At 36.2% G+C, this 12,827-nt stretch overlaps 1 protein-coding gene across 18 annotated transcripts in view; it reads left to right on the top strand.

Annotated features, from left to right (window-relative positions):
* FAM13B (family with sequence similarity 13 member B) overlaps positions 1–12,827 on the top strand; it is a 117,126-nt gene that overhangs the window by 25,624 nt on the left and 78,675 nt on the right. For 9 of the 18 annotated variants that reach the window (XM_082454554.1, XM_082454568.1, XM_082454567.1 and 6 more), the window contains 2 exons: positions 3,111–3,209; positions 5,032–5,192. In XM_082454554.1, coding sequence (XP_082310680.1) covers positions 3,111–3,209; positions 5,032–5,192 — 260 coding nt within the window. The remainder of the gene's footprint in view (positions 1–3,110; positions 3,210–5,031; positions 5,193–12,827) is intronic. The other 9 variants (XM_082454569.1, XM_082454558.1, XM_082454556.1 and 6 more) reach the window with 2 other exon arrangements.

Consider the following 12,827-nt stretch of genomic DNA (forward strand, 5'->3'; position numbering starts at 1 on the left):
ATCACATGATATTTGTTTTTCTCTGGCTTACTTCACTTATGATACTCTCTAAGTCCATCCATGTTGCTGCAAATGGCATTATTTCGTTCTTTTTTATGGCTGAGTAATATTCCTCTGTGTGTGTGTGTGTGTGTGTGTGTGTGTGTGTGTGTGTGTGTGTGTGTGTGTGTGTGTGTGTTTATCACATCTTTATCCATTCATCTGTCAATGGACATTTAGATTGCTTCCATGTTTTGGCTATTGTAAATAGTGCTGCTATGAACATTGGGGTGCATGTATCTTTTCGAATTAGAATTTTCATCTTTTCCAGATACATGCCCAAGAGTGGGACTGCTGGATCATATGGTAACTCTATTTTTAGTTTTTAAGGAACCTCCATACTGTTCTCCATAGTGGCTGTACCAATTTACATTCCCACCAACATTGTAGGAGGGTTCCTTTTTCTCCTCACCCTCTCCAGCATTTATTTCTTGTAGACTTTTTGATGATGGCCATTCTGACTGGAGTGAAGTAATACCTCATTGTGGTTTTGATTTGCATTTCTCTAATAATTAACGATGTTGAGCATTTTTTCATGTGCCTGTTGGCCATCTGTATGTATTTTTTGGAGAAATGACTATTTAGATCTTCTGCCCATTGGTTCTTTTTTTTTTTGGATATTGCACTGCATGAGCTGTTTCTATATTTTGGAAATTAATCCTGTGTCGGTTGCATTGGTTGTAAATATTTTCTCCCATTCTGAAGGTTGTCTTTTTGTTTTGTTTATGGTAAGTTTAAGTTTAATTAGGTCCCATTTATTTATTTTTGTTTTATTTCCATTATTCTAGGAGATGAAGCCAAAAAGATACTGCTGCGATTTGTGTCAGAGAGTGTTCTGCCTGTGTTTTCCTCTAAGAGTTTTATAGTACTGGTCTTAACATTTAGGTCTTTAATCCATTTTGAGTTTATTTTTGTGTGTGGTGTTAGAGAATGTTCTAATGTCATTCTTTTACATGTAGCTGTCCAGTTTTCTCAGCACCACTTATTAAAGAGACTGTCTTTTCTCCATTGTATAGCCTTGCCTCCTTTGTCATAGATTTTTTTTTTTTTTTTTTTTTTGTCTGTGTCGGGTCTTGGTTGTGGCACAGGGGATCTTTGTGGCACGTGGGATCTTTCGTTAGGGCGTGTGGGCTTCTCTCTAGTTGTGGTGTGCGGGTTTTCTCTCTCTAGTTGTGACACATGGGTTCCAGGGCACGTGGGCTCTGTAGTTGTGGCGCATAGGCTCCAGGGCGTATGGGCTCTGTAGTTTGCGTGCTCAGGCTCTCTAGTTGAGGCGTGTGAGCTCAGTAGTTGTGGTGTGCGGCCTTAGTTCACGTGCGGCATGTGGGATCTTAGTTCCCTGACCAGGGATCGAACCTGTGTCCCCTGCAGTGGACGGTGAATTCTTTACCACTGGACCACCAGGGAAGTCCCTGTCATAGATTAATTGACTATAGGTCAGTTCCTTAAGTTTTTTATGTTTTCTTCATGTAAGCATTTTTATCTTTGCTGACTTTCCTTCCCTCTTTTTCTTCTTCCCTCCTTACCTTCCTTCCTCTCCTCTATCTCAAGTATCAGAAACTTTTAAGAAAACAGTAAAAGATGCCAAATTGTAACTTATAGTTTATGAACTGAGGATGAAATCAAATGTGTGTGTGTGTGTGTGTGTGTGTGTGTGTGTGTGAGGTAAATCAAGTGAGTAGAATTTGTAACCTGAATCAGTGATCCATGGAACTTCTGGCATATTTTTTGAAGGTTTCCAACTATCATATACAGTACCTGACTTAAAAAACTTGGTTAAAATAAAGAACTGACACAGCTGTTCAAAAGTATTTTTGCTTAAAAGAAAATGACAAGAAGAGGACAAGTAGATATATATGCCTTAAACCTTTAATGCTTTTTCATACCCATAAGAAATCCCATCTTTGGGGAACTCTGTGTGCCACCTTTCTTTCCTTTATATTTTAGTTCAGCAGTTTATTTTTTTAAATAAAATTAATGGCTGCTGAAAGTGAAATAATATACATACGTTTGTGTTATTCATTTTCTACTTTTCCAAGATGATTTGACTTGCAAGAAACTGATGATGCCAATTTGATCTAATGTTTATATCTTGACTCCTCTAGTCTGTAGGGTATATCTTGATTTTGTTTTACATTGTGGTGTAATTCTCTGATATTTGTATTATCCTGCAGCTTCCTTATGTAAACTGAAATATATTCATATCTCACATATATTGCATTTATATTTCTGTATTTTTTAAGCACTACAAAAACTGACTTAAAATATATTGTGCTTTACATTAAATAGAATGATGGTTAATTAACACCAGGAAATAATGTTGAATTCTGCAGATTTGTCTGTGAATAGAAAAGAGGATGTTAGCATATTGAACAGAATATTCTCAATAAACATGGTAGTGCAGTGAGTCCTGAGAGACAGTGATGTATATTAATTACCTTGGCTCATGTTGCTAATTGCCAGTATCTATTTTCTTATCTATTTTTATTACTTTTTTGAATTATAACTGGGTTGCAGGTAATAGAAGAACAGACTTCTGAAAGTATTTTTTTAAAGCAGATTTTGTAACTTCATAACTTCACAAGTTAAAACAGATTTCATAACTTCACAAGTCAAAATTTGACTTGTGAAGCTGAATTGATCAGGTATTGAGTGAAAGTAAAATCTCAAACTCAGCACAATGTGGTTGTATTTTAAAGTTGGTATAACTTAAATGCTGCTAATTTGTTATCCACGTATTTAAAAAGGTAGGCAGACCTGGTCTGTCATGGCAGTGCTTTGATTTTTCCCCTGATTTTGATACTTGAAGGAAGCAAAGTTTATTTAGCACTCTCTACTTTTAGAGTTTCATCCCATTAATGCAAGTATTTGGCTGTTAGATCCTTTTCAAGGTAGTAGGTTTTTTTTTTCTTAATAGTTTGAGAGATGACTGGAGATGTTGAATAGGGAGTGTTTGAGAAATGACCCAGAGTTAGAGAATAGGTTGTTTGTATGGCATCCTTGAATGATTGCGAATCCAGTAGAGTGGTTTGAAGATGTAGGTGATAATTATGTTTCTTTATACATTTGAGAAGGCAGGTAGCAGCGTTCTCCACAAGCTGGAGTCTGGAGAGCAGGCATTTCACGAGGCCCTAGAGAAGGGAATTACAACAGTCAAAGAAAGAAGAGATGTAAGTATGGCTGAGGGTTTTCCATAAGTGGAGTTGAGGCAGCTGCATATGTAGGGCAGGTTCAGAATAATTTATGAGCAGAGTAGAGTGTTGATAAGCAGAAAGTCAAGTTGACAAGAAAAAGATCAAGAAGAATTTTTGAAGATAAGTGTGGGGTGAGAGGGAGAGCATTTTTATATAAGTTTATAATTTTTACTCTTACCCAAACCAATTTAGTCAATTCTTACTGCAGGAAGTTAAACTGGAAGGCCTGGGGGGATGGGGGGTGGGGGTGGGAAGAAAAATCCATAGGCCATAGACTTTGTTCACGTCATATCTTAGTTGATGGTTTCTGGTGAAGATACTAGGGAATGTCAATTAATTTACATAAAGCTTATTGAATCGAATATAATATATTCAGTATAATTGAGTATAAGGCTTTTGTAGTTACTAAGAGCTATTGACTGTAGGCATAAACTGATTTTAAAATGTGTAATGTAACATGTTAAAATTGCAGTACTTCTTTACGAAATTTTTGTGTACCGAATAAATATTCCTCTATTCTCAGTTTAAATAGCCGTCTTAATTTTTTTTTTTTTTTCAATATTCTACTCTTGCACCCAAACCTGAAAATGATATTTTCTTGCCAGTTTTTTTTTTCTTGGCTTGGATTACCAGGTAGCTATTGATTAAATACATTCTTGATTTTCACTAATTTATTAAATACATAGAGAAAGAGAATAATTTTCCATTTGATCCAGTTTAAAAACTGACCTATCATTTGAAATTTTCACCTTTGTGTATAAATCTTACCTCTCAGTAAATAACCACTTAGGCTAATGATTTTCAGTACTCGTTGATTAGGAATTGGTGGAGTATCAGTGTAATTACCTTTCTTCTGGTTGAAGTTTTCATTTCTGAGAGTCCTCTAGCAACTGTATTTGCCTGTGTGTCAGGAAAAACACCACTGTTACATGTAGCAGTAAATTTATTCTAGGTATTGCCAGCACGTTTGGCTAGGATGGACAAAAGTACATGTTTACTGCTTAATGTTTTTAATGACTAGCGTTAATTTATAAAAAATGTTAAGACCATTTATGGCTAGTTTCTTCTATGGGATAGCTTAACAAATGTTTCTCATTTGAAAATATTTTATTGGTTTTCGTTCTCAGATATTTGTGTCTTTTTATTAGAGTGATTGTTTACTTATGTAGCCAGTTTGATAAAAGAAAATGTTTTATAGCCCCTGCCAGAAAGAGAGTTATAACCTTGAGTTGTGCTTAATGGTCAAAACAGTGAGTTCTTTCTTGTTGTAAGGTCCATTCTCTTCATGAAGAATTCAGTTGAATCATTTAGAAGTTAGCTGTCATTTTCTAATGCATAGTTAAAGACCGTAAGGCAAAATTTCTGTGCCCTTCTTTTTTCACACTTATTCTATATTAAAATCACTTGTTCAGTGCACTTGGAAATTGGAGAGATCAATTGAAGTCTTTGTTGTAACTGATAGGTTTACAAATCTGATTGGTTAGAAAATGAAGCTTTCTTAATGTTAATTAACTACAGCATGCAGGCTTTTTCATAGTTTGCAGTCTTATTCATATTCCTAGTGATACAGTAATGTAATCATTACTTCCTGCTTTAAAATGTTATGTTTGGTTTGATATTTTACTCTAATATGGAGAAGTTGGCAGCTGTTTACTTTGTAAGAGAAATTGGTCCTAGGAAATGAAGTGAAAAATGAGTTGTATTTAAATTTTTCTTAGAATAGTATGTCTTTCTTAGAATAGTATGTCAGTTAACAGTTTCATTAAATTTTAATTCTCATTTAATTCTATCTATATAGGTTAATGAACTTTCTGAGGAAGAAGAGGAAGATGAAAAGCTGGAACATATAGAAGAACTTCCAGAAGAGGGTGCAGAAAAATCAGATGACATGCCAGAGGTGGTACAGTTAAGGATGACTGAAAACATCCTGGAACCAAATAGTGTTACAGCATCAACAAGGTAGTATTTCAGTTGAAAGGACTTTAGTTTTGAGCATTTCATTCTAGATGTAAGTTCAGTCAAGCACTAAATCACACAGATTGTAATGGTATATGAAAGATTAGTTTGTATATGAAAAAGAACAATAAGAAAATTTTAAAGAAGCAACCTCGTTAAGGAGTTTTCAGTTATTAGCATTTATACCTTTCTTTAAAAATATAACCTCATATGTATATTTCCTCTTAAAGTTTATTTGTTTTTGTATTATTAGTGTATTAGTTGGGTTGGGTAAAATTTCAGAACCTTTGGAAGTAGAATTGCTAGAGAAAGATACAGTGGTTGAGTTGACTATATTTACAGGTCCTAGTCTAGAACTAGATTGAACTAGGCTGTAAGGAGAGGACTCTGTGATCCTTTAAGATAGTGCTTTCCAATCCTTTCCATGTATAAAGTGATATTTATAGGGCATATTGGGTAAACTTGGTAAATGTGGTAAGCTGGAGGCACTATCCTAGCACATAGCTGGGACTATTGGACACACTGTTTAGGAAGCATTTGAGAATTTAAGAACTCCCTGTAGGTGGCTCTAGGTTTGCTAAATTCTGTCCTTTTCTGTAAAGCTCCATGGTTTTCTAATTAGGGGGACAGTTATTTGTTTAGGCCACTAGATATTTTTCATTAAATTTGTGTTCAATAGAACGGTGGTTAAAAAAGCAGAGGAAATAATTTAAGAGTCAGACAGCAAAATGTCATTTAAAAATAAGTAGTAATTTAAGGGAAGAACTATTCAGTGTCATTTAGAAAAATTATAAAGTAGTTTAAAATGTATACTTCTAAACATAGCTATTACATTTCTCTATGGGCCTCTAGATTTTTATATTATGTATAGTTTCTTCAGATGTGATTATAGTTATGGTATATTAACAAGTTTATTCACTCTTTTGCCCCGATTTAGCTTGTTGTTTGTGCTTTTCTATGTTTACATGACATTCTTTACTATATTTTAGTTATATATTGCAATATTTATAAGCTATATGTTAAATTATTTAACTGTATCTTAATTATATATTTACTGTCATTCTTTTTTCTGAACTTTGAGTTATTCCATCTACCTTGTCATTGCTATACTACTATACAACCTTTGTTCTTGGGTCCTTTTTTCCTTCTTTTGACTTATTTGGATAAATTTATTAGGCTCAAAGAGTAAATTTTTCAGTGGCTTTTGATAAGTATTTCCAGACTACTTAAAAGACTTGGCCATTTTGCATTACCATTAGCAATATTTTCTTGAGCACCTGAAAACAATAGATTTAAATTGGGGTTCTTTATTTTGTTAATTTAGAGTAATGCCCTCCAATAAGGTAACCATTAGCTAGCTACATGTGGCTATTTAAATTTAAACTTAAAACAATTAAAATTAAATAAAATTTAAAAATCACTTCCAGGGACTTCACTGGTGGCTCAGTGGTTAAGAATCCTCCTGCCAGTGCAGGGGACACTGGTTCAATCCCTGGTCAGGGAAGATCCCACATGCCATGGAGCAACTAAGCCCGTGCGCCACAACTACTGAGCTTGCGCTCTAGAGCCAGCAAGCCACAACTCCTGAAGCCTGTGCGCCTAGAGCCCATGCTCAGCAACAAGAGAAGCCACCGCAGTGAGAAGCCTGCGCACCACAACGAAGAGTAGCCCCCGCTCACTGCAGCTAGAGAAAGCCCATGCAGCAACAAAGACCCAGTGCAGCCAAAAATAAATAAATAAATTTATTTTAAAAAAAAATCACTTCCACAGTTGTACTAGCCACATTTCAAGTGCTCAGTATAGCCATATATGATTAGTGGTTACCATATTGGACAATGCAGATATAGAGCAATTCTATCATTGTAAAAATTTCTTTTGGATAGTGCTGATTTAGAGAGCAAATTCATTAAATCTTTTTATATATTTAATTACCAGCAAGGTTAAATATTGTTTCAAATGCATGATGCCAATAGTTTCTTCTTTTTGATCATCTGTCTAGCTTTGTAGAGGATCCTTCTTCCCTCCAACACAGTCATTTTTTTTTTTTTTAATTTTTTAATTTATTTTTGGCTGCACTGGGTCTTTGTTTTTGGGTCTTCATTGCTGCACACGGCTTTCTCTAGTTGGGCTAGTGGGGGCTATTCTTTGTTGTGGTGGCTTCTCTTGTTGCAGAGCTCAGGCTCTAGGCGTGCAAGCTTCAGTAGTTGTGGCACACGGGCTCAGTAGTTGTGGCTCACGGGCTCTAGAGTGCAGGCTCAGTAGTTGTGGTGCACGGGCTTAGTTGCTCCGCGGCATGTGGGATCTTCTCAGACCAGAGCTCGAACCTGTGTCCCCTGCATTGGCAGGCAGATTCTCAACCACTGTGCCACCAAGGGAGTCCCAAACACAGTCATTTTTAATTAATTTTTTATTTATTTATTTTTCGTTTCTGCCCAGTCATTTTTAGATGGAATCATTAGAGATTGGTGGTAATCAGGATTCTTTAATTGCAAGTTGTAGAAACAGATCTTGGTTAATGGAAAGAAAAAAGGTAATTTATTAGAAGAATGCTGGATAGGTCCCAGAGTTGAAAGGAAAAGCAGAGAGAAGAACATGGCAGCTTTGGAGAATTTAGTAACAGAGGGTCATGGAAGAATCTCTTCAGCATGTGGCTGTTGCTGTGAGATTTCCAATTACTTCTTTTCATCTGTCATTCTGCTCAAGAACAGATTCCTGTGGGATAGCAGGGGAGAAGGTCTGGCCTAAATTGGATCATGTGCCCATCCCTGGCCAGGGTAGAGCTGGGTCATTGTAATTTTTTTTTTTTTTTTTTTTTTGGTGGCACAGGGACTTAGTTGCTCCGCGGCATGTGGGATCTTCCTGGACCAGGGCTTGAACGCATATTCCCTGCATTTGCAGGCAGATTCTTAACCACTGCACCACCAGGGAAGTCCCTGGGTCATTGTAATTTATGCATGTACCAAAAGTATTGGATGGAGGGAGGAGCTAGTTTGCCGTAGAAAAATGGGGCTAATACCAAAAGAAAGGGATAGGGATGTGAGGCAACAAAAATAGATGTGTCTGTCACAGTGGTCTTCTAGATTTAGTGTTGATATCTGTAAATTTCAGTTAATATTTATACATTAACATTTTATTTTATTTTTGGCTGATTGGTTGCATAAAGGTAAAAAATACATTCTTTGATATCCACCTTTGATGAAAGAAAGGTAGGGGAGAAATATCCTAGAATGCACAGGGTCTAGAAAATAGGGAACGCTTAATAAATTCATTTTAGGGAATTAGTGGATACTGTATTACATGAAGCTAGAGATTGACCTTTTGCTAACTTAACGTTTTGTCTCTTTGAGTTTTTCTCTCAGGTTGCTCGCAAACATTTTCTGGAAATATTAGGTAGCCTACTTTGTATTTCTGTGGGAAGATATATTAGAAACCTAAGGGAAATAAACATTAAGTGACAGTTTAGCGGTTCTCAAACATTTTGGTCTCAAATGTTATACTCTTACAAATTATTGAGGACTCCGAAGACTTTTGTTACATTGATTTTATACCTCTGGTTATTTACCATATTATAAATTAAAACAGCATATTTAAACTGCTGGGAGTGTTCTTTGTTGAGTTGTACTTTGGAAGACGCTTAGTATTTGTAGCTGAAATATAGCTATTTATGATCTAACAGGTTTTTTTGTTGGTAGATTTCTCCTCCTTTATTAGTTTTAATTCATCGATTCTCGAACTTTTTGGTTTAATTTGAGGACTGCAAAGAACTTTGTTACTGTGGGTTATAGCTATTGGTGTTTACTCTATTAGGAACCAAAACTGAGAAATTTTTTTAAAGTAGTAATGAATTCATTACATGTTAATGTAAAATTTTTTAATCAAAAGTAACTTTTCCAGAATCTCTCAGAAACTTTTAGTGAGAAATATTTTAGTGGTATTGTTTTACATTTGTACAAATCTCTTTAATGCCTGGCTTACAAGATGGTAGCTAGATTCTCACATTTTCTTTTGCATTTAATGTGTTGCCATATGTTATTTTGGTTGAAGTAATGTGAAGACATTCTAGCATTACACAAGTATGTAGTTGGAAAAAGGTAGAGAATTTTTATAGCCTTTTCAGATAATTGTGGATATTCTTCTTTGACAATACACCAAAACTTGGTAAGTGGTAGTTTCTTAAAGGTTATTTGTAATGTGGAACCTGAAAGCATATCTGAATTTTTCGTACTCTGATCCATCAGTCTGTTTTGTACTTTGAGAGAATCTTTTATCATGCTTAATTTTGTGATATGGTATATTGGTTATTTGGAAAATACTGCCTTACTGAGTTATTCAGAGCTTCCAAATAGTGATATATTCTGTTATATAATATCAAAATGTATATTCTTTAATATCATTATTGATTGTGTCAAAATATCTTTAAGTATTGGGATGCTGTTGAGCTTATGGTAGAGGATACAGGTTTTCCAGAATTCTAATTTTTGCTTGAAAACCCAAATTTTATCAGTACTGTTAGTCTTGCTCATTTTTGAGAAAATTTCTGCCGGATATTCAAGTTGGAATAGCCATAGTCTGTCAGTCAGTCTTTCAAGTAAAAATGGGTATTCCATGGTAAAAGTTCATTTCTCAACTCAAACAAGACAAGCATTGTACTAAGCTGTGCAGCAGAGTTGCTTTGTGTGTACTTCCTATTTGTCACACCAGATATTAAAAAGAAGTGTACTCAAGGGCTGAGATAAAATTAATAATATGTATTACTTCTTCATCAAGGACTGGCTCCTTTTTAAAAAAGATCACAACTGGGTAGTGATGAAGAATGCAATGGCCATGGTATAGTTTGATACTACTTGCCTGGACTTATGTTAAGACCCCAAGGAATCTTTTTCTACCATTGATTTTGTATCATCAAATATCAGCACAGTGAAAAAGGCAAATGTTATGAAAACAGTTTTGGTCTTTTGTTTCATGGAACACCCTTTGAGAACCAGTGGTTTAAATATTCATGTATGAGTTGTATTGATTGACTTATTTATGCATCTGTTATTTCTATACATTGTTTGCCATTAGCCATATTTTGTTAAGATTTGACCTGAGTTGAGTGGAAAAAATGGTGGAATTTAGAGTGTGGGTAGCCTAGGGTGCATAAAAAGCAGAAGTTTTGGTTGCTTCTGAGGCTCAGTCTTATCCATGAAGTTCATGGAAATCTCAAGCTTGCTTCTAAAGTGCCTTGTATCTGTAGATGAAAAATTATTGCTTTATATTCACATGTTTATCTAGTATTTGGCTTTATTTACATACACAAATGTTAGGGGAATCTTTACCTTTTAAAAATTTAAAGAGAGATTGGAGAGTTCTTAAAGAGTTCTTTATTTTCCCTGTGCTTTTCACCGTCTTTTTCCTAGGCTGTATTGGAAAGGTTTATTTTGGCTTGAGGTTAGTTAATTTTTAATTTATATTGCTTCCAGAACTACAAATAAAAAACCAGTTAATTGACATTATTATTAAGTTCATTTAAAGTTGTGCTTTTAATTTAATGCCTTGCTAAAACTTGGAATTTAGAAAGAATGAAGAATTTGATACTATCTTTTATGTACTGTTGATGCTAGGGCTTCATTTTGGTGAGTTCATTAGCCTATGATGGTTTGATTTTAGGTGTGATGCAGGAAAGAAGGTGTAGTGATTAAGAAAGAGCTCTGAGTTGAGGTGAATTGGTTTGCACTTCGTTCTCTGGATACCTTATTGTTGAAGAAGTATGCCTTCAGCTGACTATAGGGGCGAGAGAAATGTAGTAGTAACTTTTTCCTTTAATCTGTTAAATAAGCAGTTTGCAGAATATTTCAGTTGACAATCAATTCACCACATTTTCGCTAGCTAGATTCCACTTAAAAGTGCAAAAAGGGGCTTCCCTGGTGGCGCAGTGGTTAGGAATCTGCCTGCCAATGCAGGGGACACGGGTTCGAGCCCTGGTCTGGGAGGATCCCACATGCCGTGGAGCAACTGGGCCGGTGAGCCACAAACAACTACTGAGCCTGCGCATCTGGAGCCTGTGCTCTGCAACGGGAGAGGCCGCGACAGTGAGAGGCCCATGCGCCACGATGAAGGGTGGCCCCCACTCGCCGCAACTGGAGAAAGCCCTTGCACAGAAACGAAGACCCAACACAAACAAAAATTAATTAATTAATTTATTTTTTAAAAAAAGGTGCAAAGAGGAGGGAAATGTGCTTTGGTGGGAGTATCAGAAATGTTGGGTGGGAAAAAGTAGAATTTATGCTTTGGGTCATAAGATGATTTTATTAAAGTAAAACATTTTTTGAAGTATCAGAGCATAATAGATATTGACAGGTTCTCTTCCTCCTTCCTATTGCCCTGAAAATTACGCATTTGACATTTTAAAGACTTGTGGTTGTTATAACTTATTGACTAACTTTCTAATAGTGAGGCATCTTTCCAGTTTACTCTTATCATAGGTATAGGGTATTCCCAAGTTGATGGGGAAAGTGAAGAAATACGTTTTGCTTTTGACTGGAAGGGGATATGTGGTTTGGGGTTGTTTTTTGTTTGTTTGTTTGTTTTTTTGTCCGTGTTGCACGGCATGTGGGATCTTAGTTCCCCGACCAGGGATCAAACCTGCACCCCCGCCCCTGCCTTGGAAGTGCTGAGTCTTAACCCCTGGACTGCCAGAGAAGTCCCTGTTTTATATATTTATTTTTCGAAACCACAGTTTTGTTTTGTTTTTTTAATTTTATTTATTTATTTATTTATGGCTGTGTTGGGTCTTCGTTTCTGTGCGAGGGCTTTCTCTAGTTGGCGGCAAGTGGGGGCCACTCTTCATCGCAGTGCGTGGGCCTCTCACTATCGCGGCCTCTCTTGTTGTGGAGCACAGGCTCCAGACGTGCAGGCTCAGCAATTGTGGCTCACGGGCCTAGTTGCTCCGCGGCATGTGGGATCTTCCCAGACCAGGTCTCGAACCCGTGTCCCCTGCATTGGCAGGCAGATTCCTAACCACTGCGCCACCAGGGAAGCCCGAAACCACAGTTTTTTAAATGGTCGTTTTAGTGGGGCTCTGGCATGAATTATCTGGAAATTATCCTAATTTTAGATTTGAAAAATTAACCATTAATGCTTTTCTGAAAATGGATGATGAGTGAACAATAGTTCTCTACCTATTGTGCAGCTGTTTCAGCAATGTCATATTTGTCATAATTTATAACTCTTGATATAGTGTGATTAATGAAAACAGACTTTTTTTTTTGCTTTACACTGGGTTAGGCTTAAATATTTTTATAGGCGTTCCAGCCAGATTCAAAATTTTGTCCCCCTTTCCCTATCTCCCACCAAGTTGCTTATTTAGTACTTGGGAAAAGATTTGTGGACTGTTGATTGGGTCCCTCCTTGTCAGTAGTGACCTCATGTTGCAGCCTGCTTCCGTTTAGACTGCAGTTCTGATTGCTCAGCAGTTTTTATAAGCCTGTCACCATCCTTTATGATATTTGAAGTCATTTTACCTTATGTTTTTGTTAGGAGATTCCACAGTGCCTAGAATGGCTTGCAAGGCTCTGTTATACAGGTAAAGTGATCCTTATCAGATTTAATTGAAGCAGAGCTACAGTACTTTTATTGAAGTATTATTTGTAATATTAA

The sequence above is a fragment of the Balaenoptera physalus genome (assembly GCF_965194825.1).
Source record: "Balaenoptera physalus genome assembly, chromosome: 3".
Taxonomy (NCBI): domain Eukaryota; kingdom Metazoa; phylum Chordata; class Mammalia; order Artiodactyla; family Balaenopteridae; genus Balaenoptera; species Balaenoptera physalus.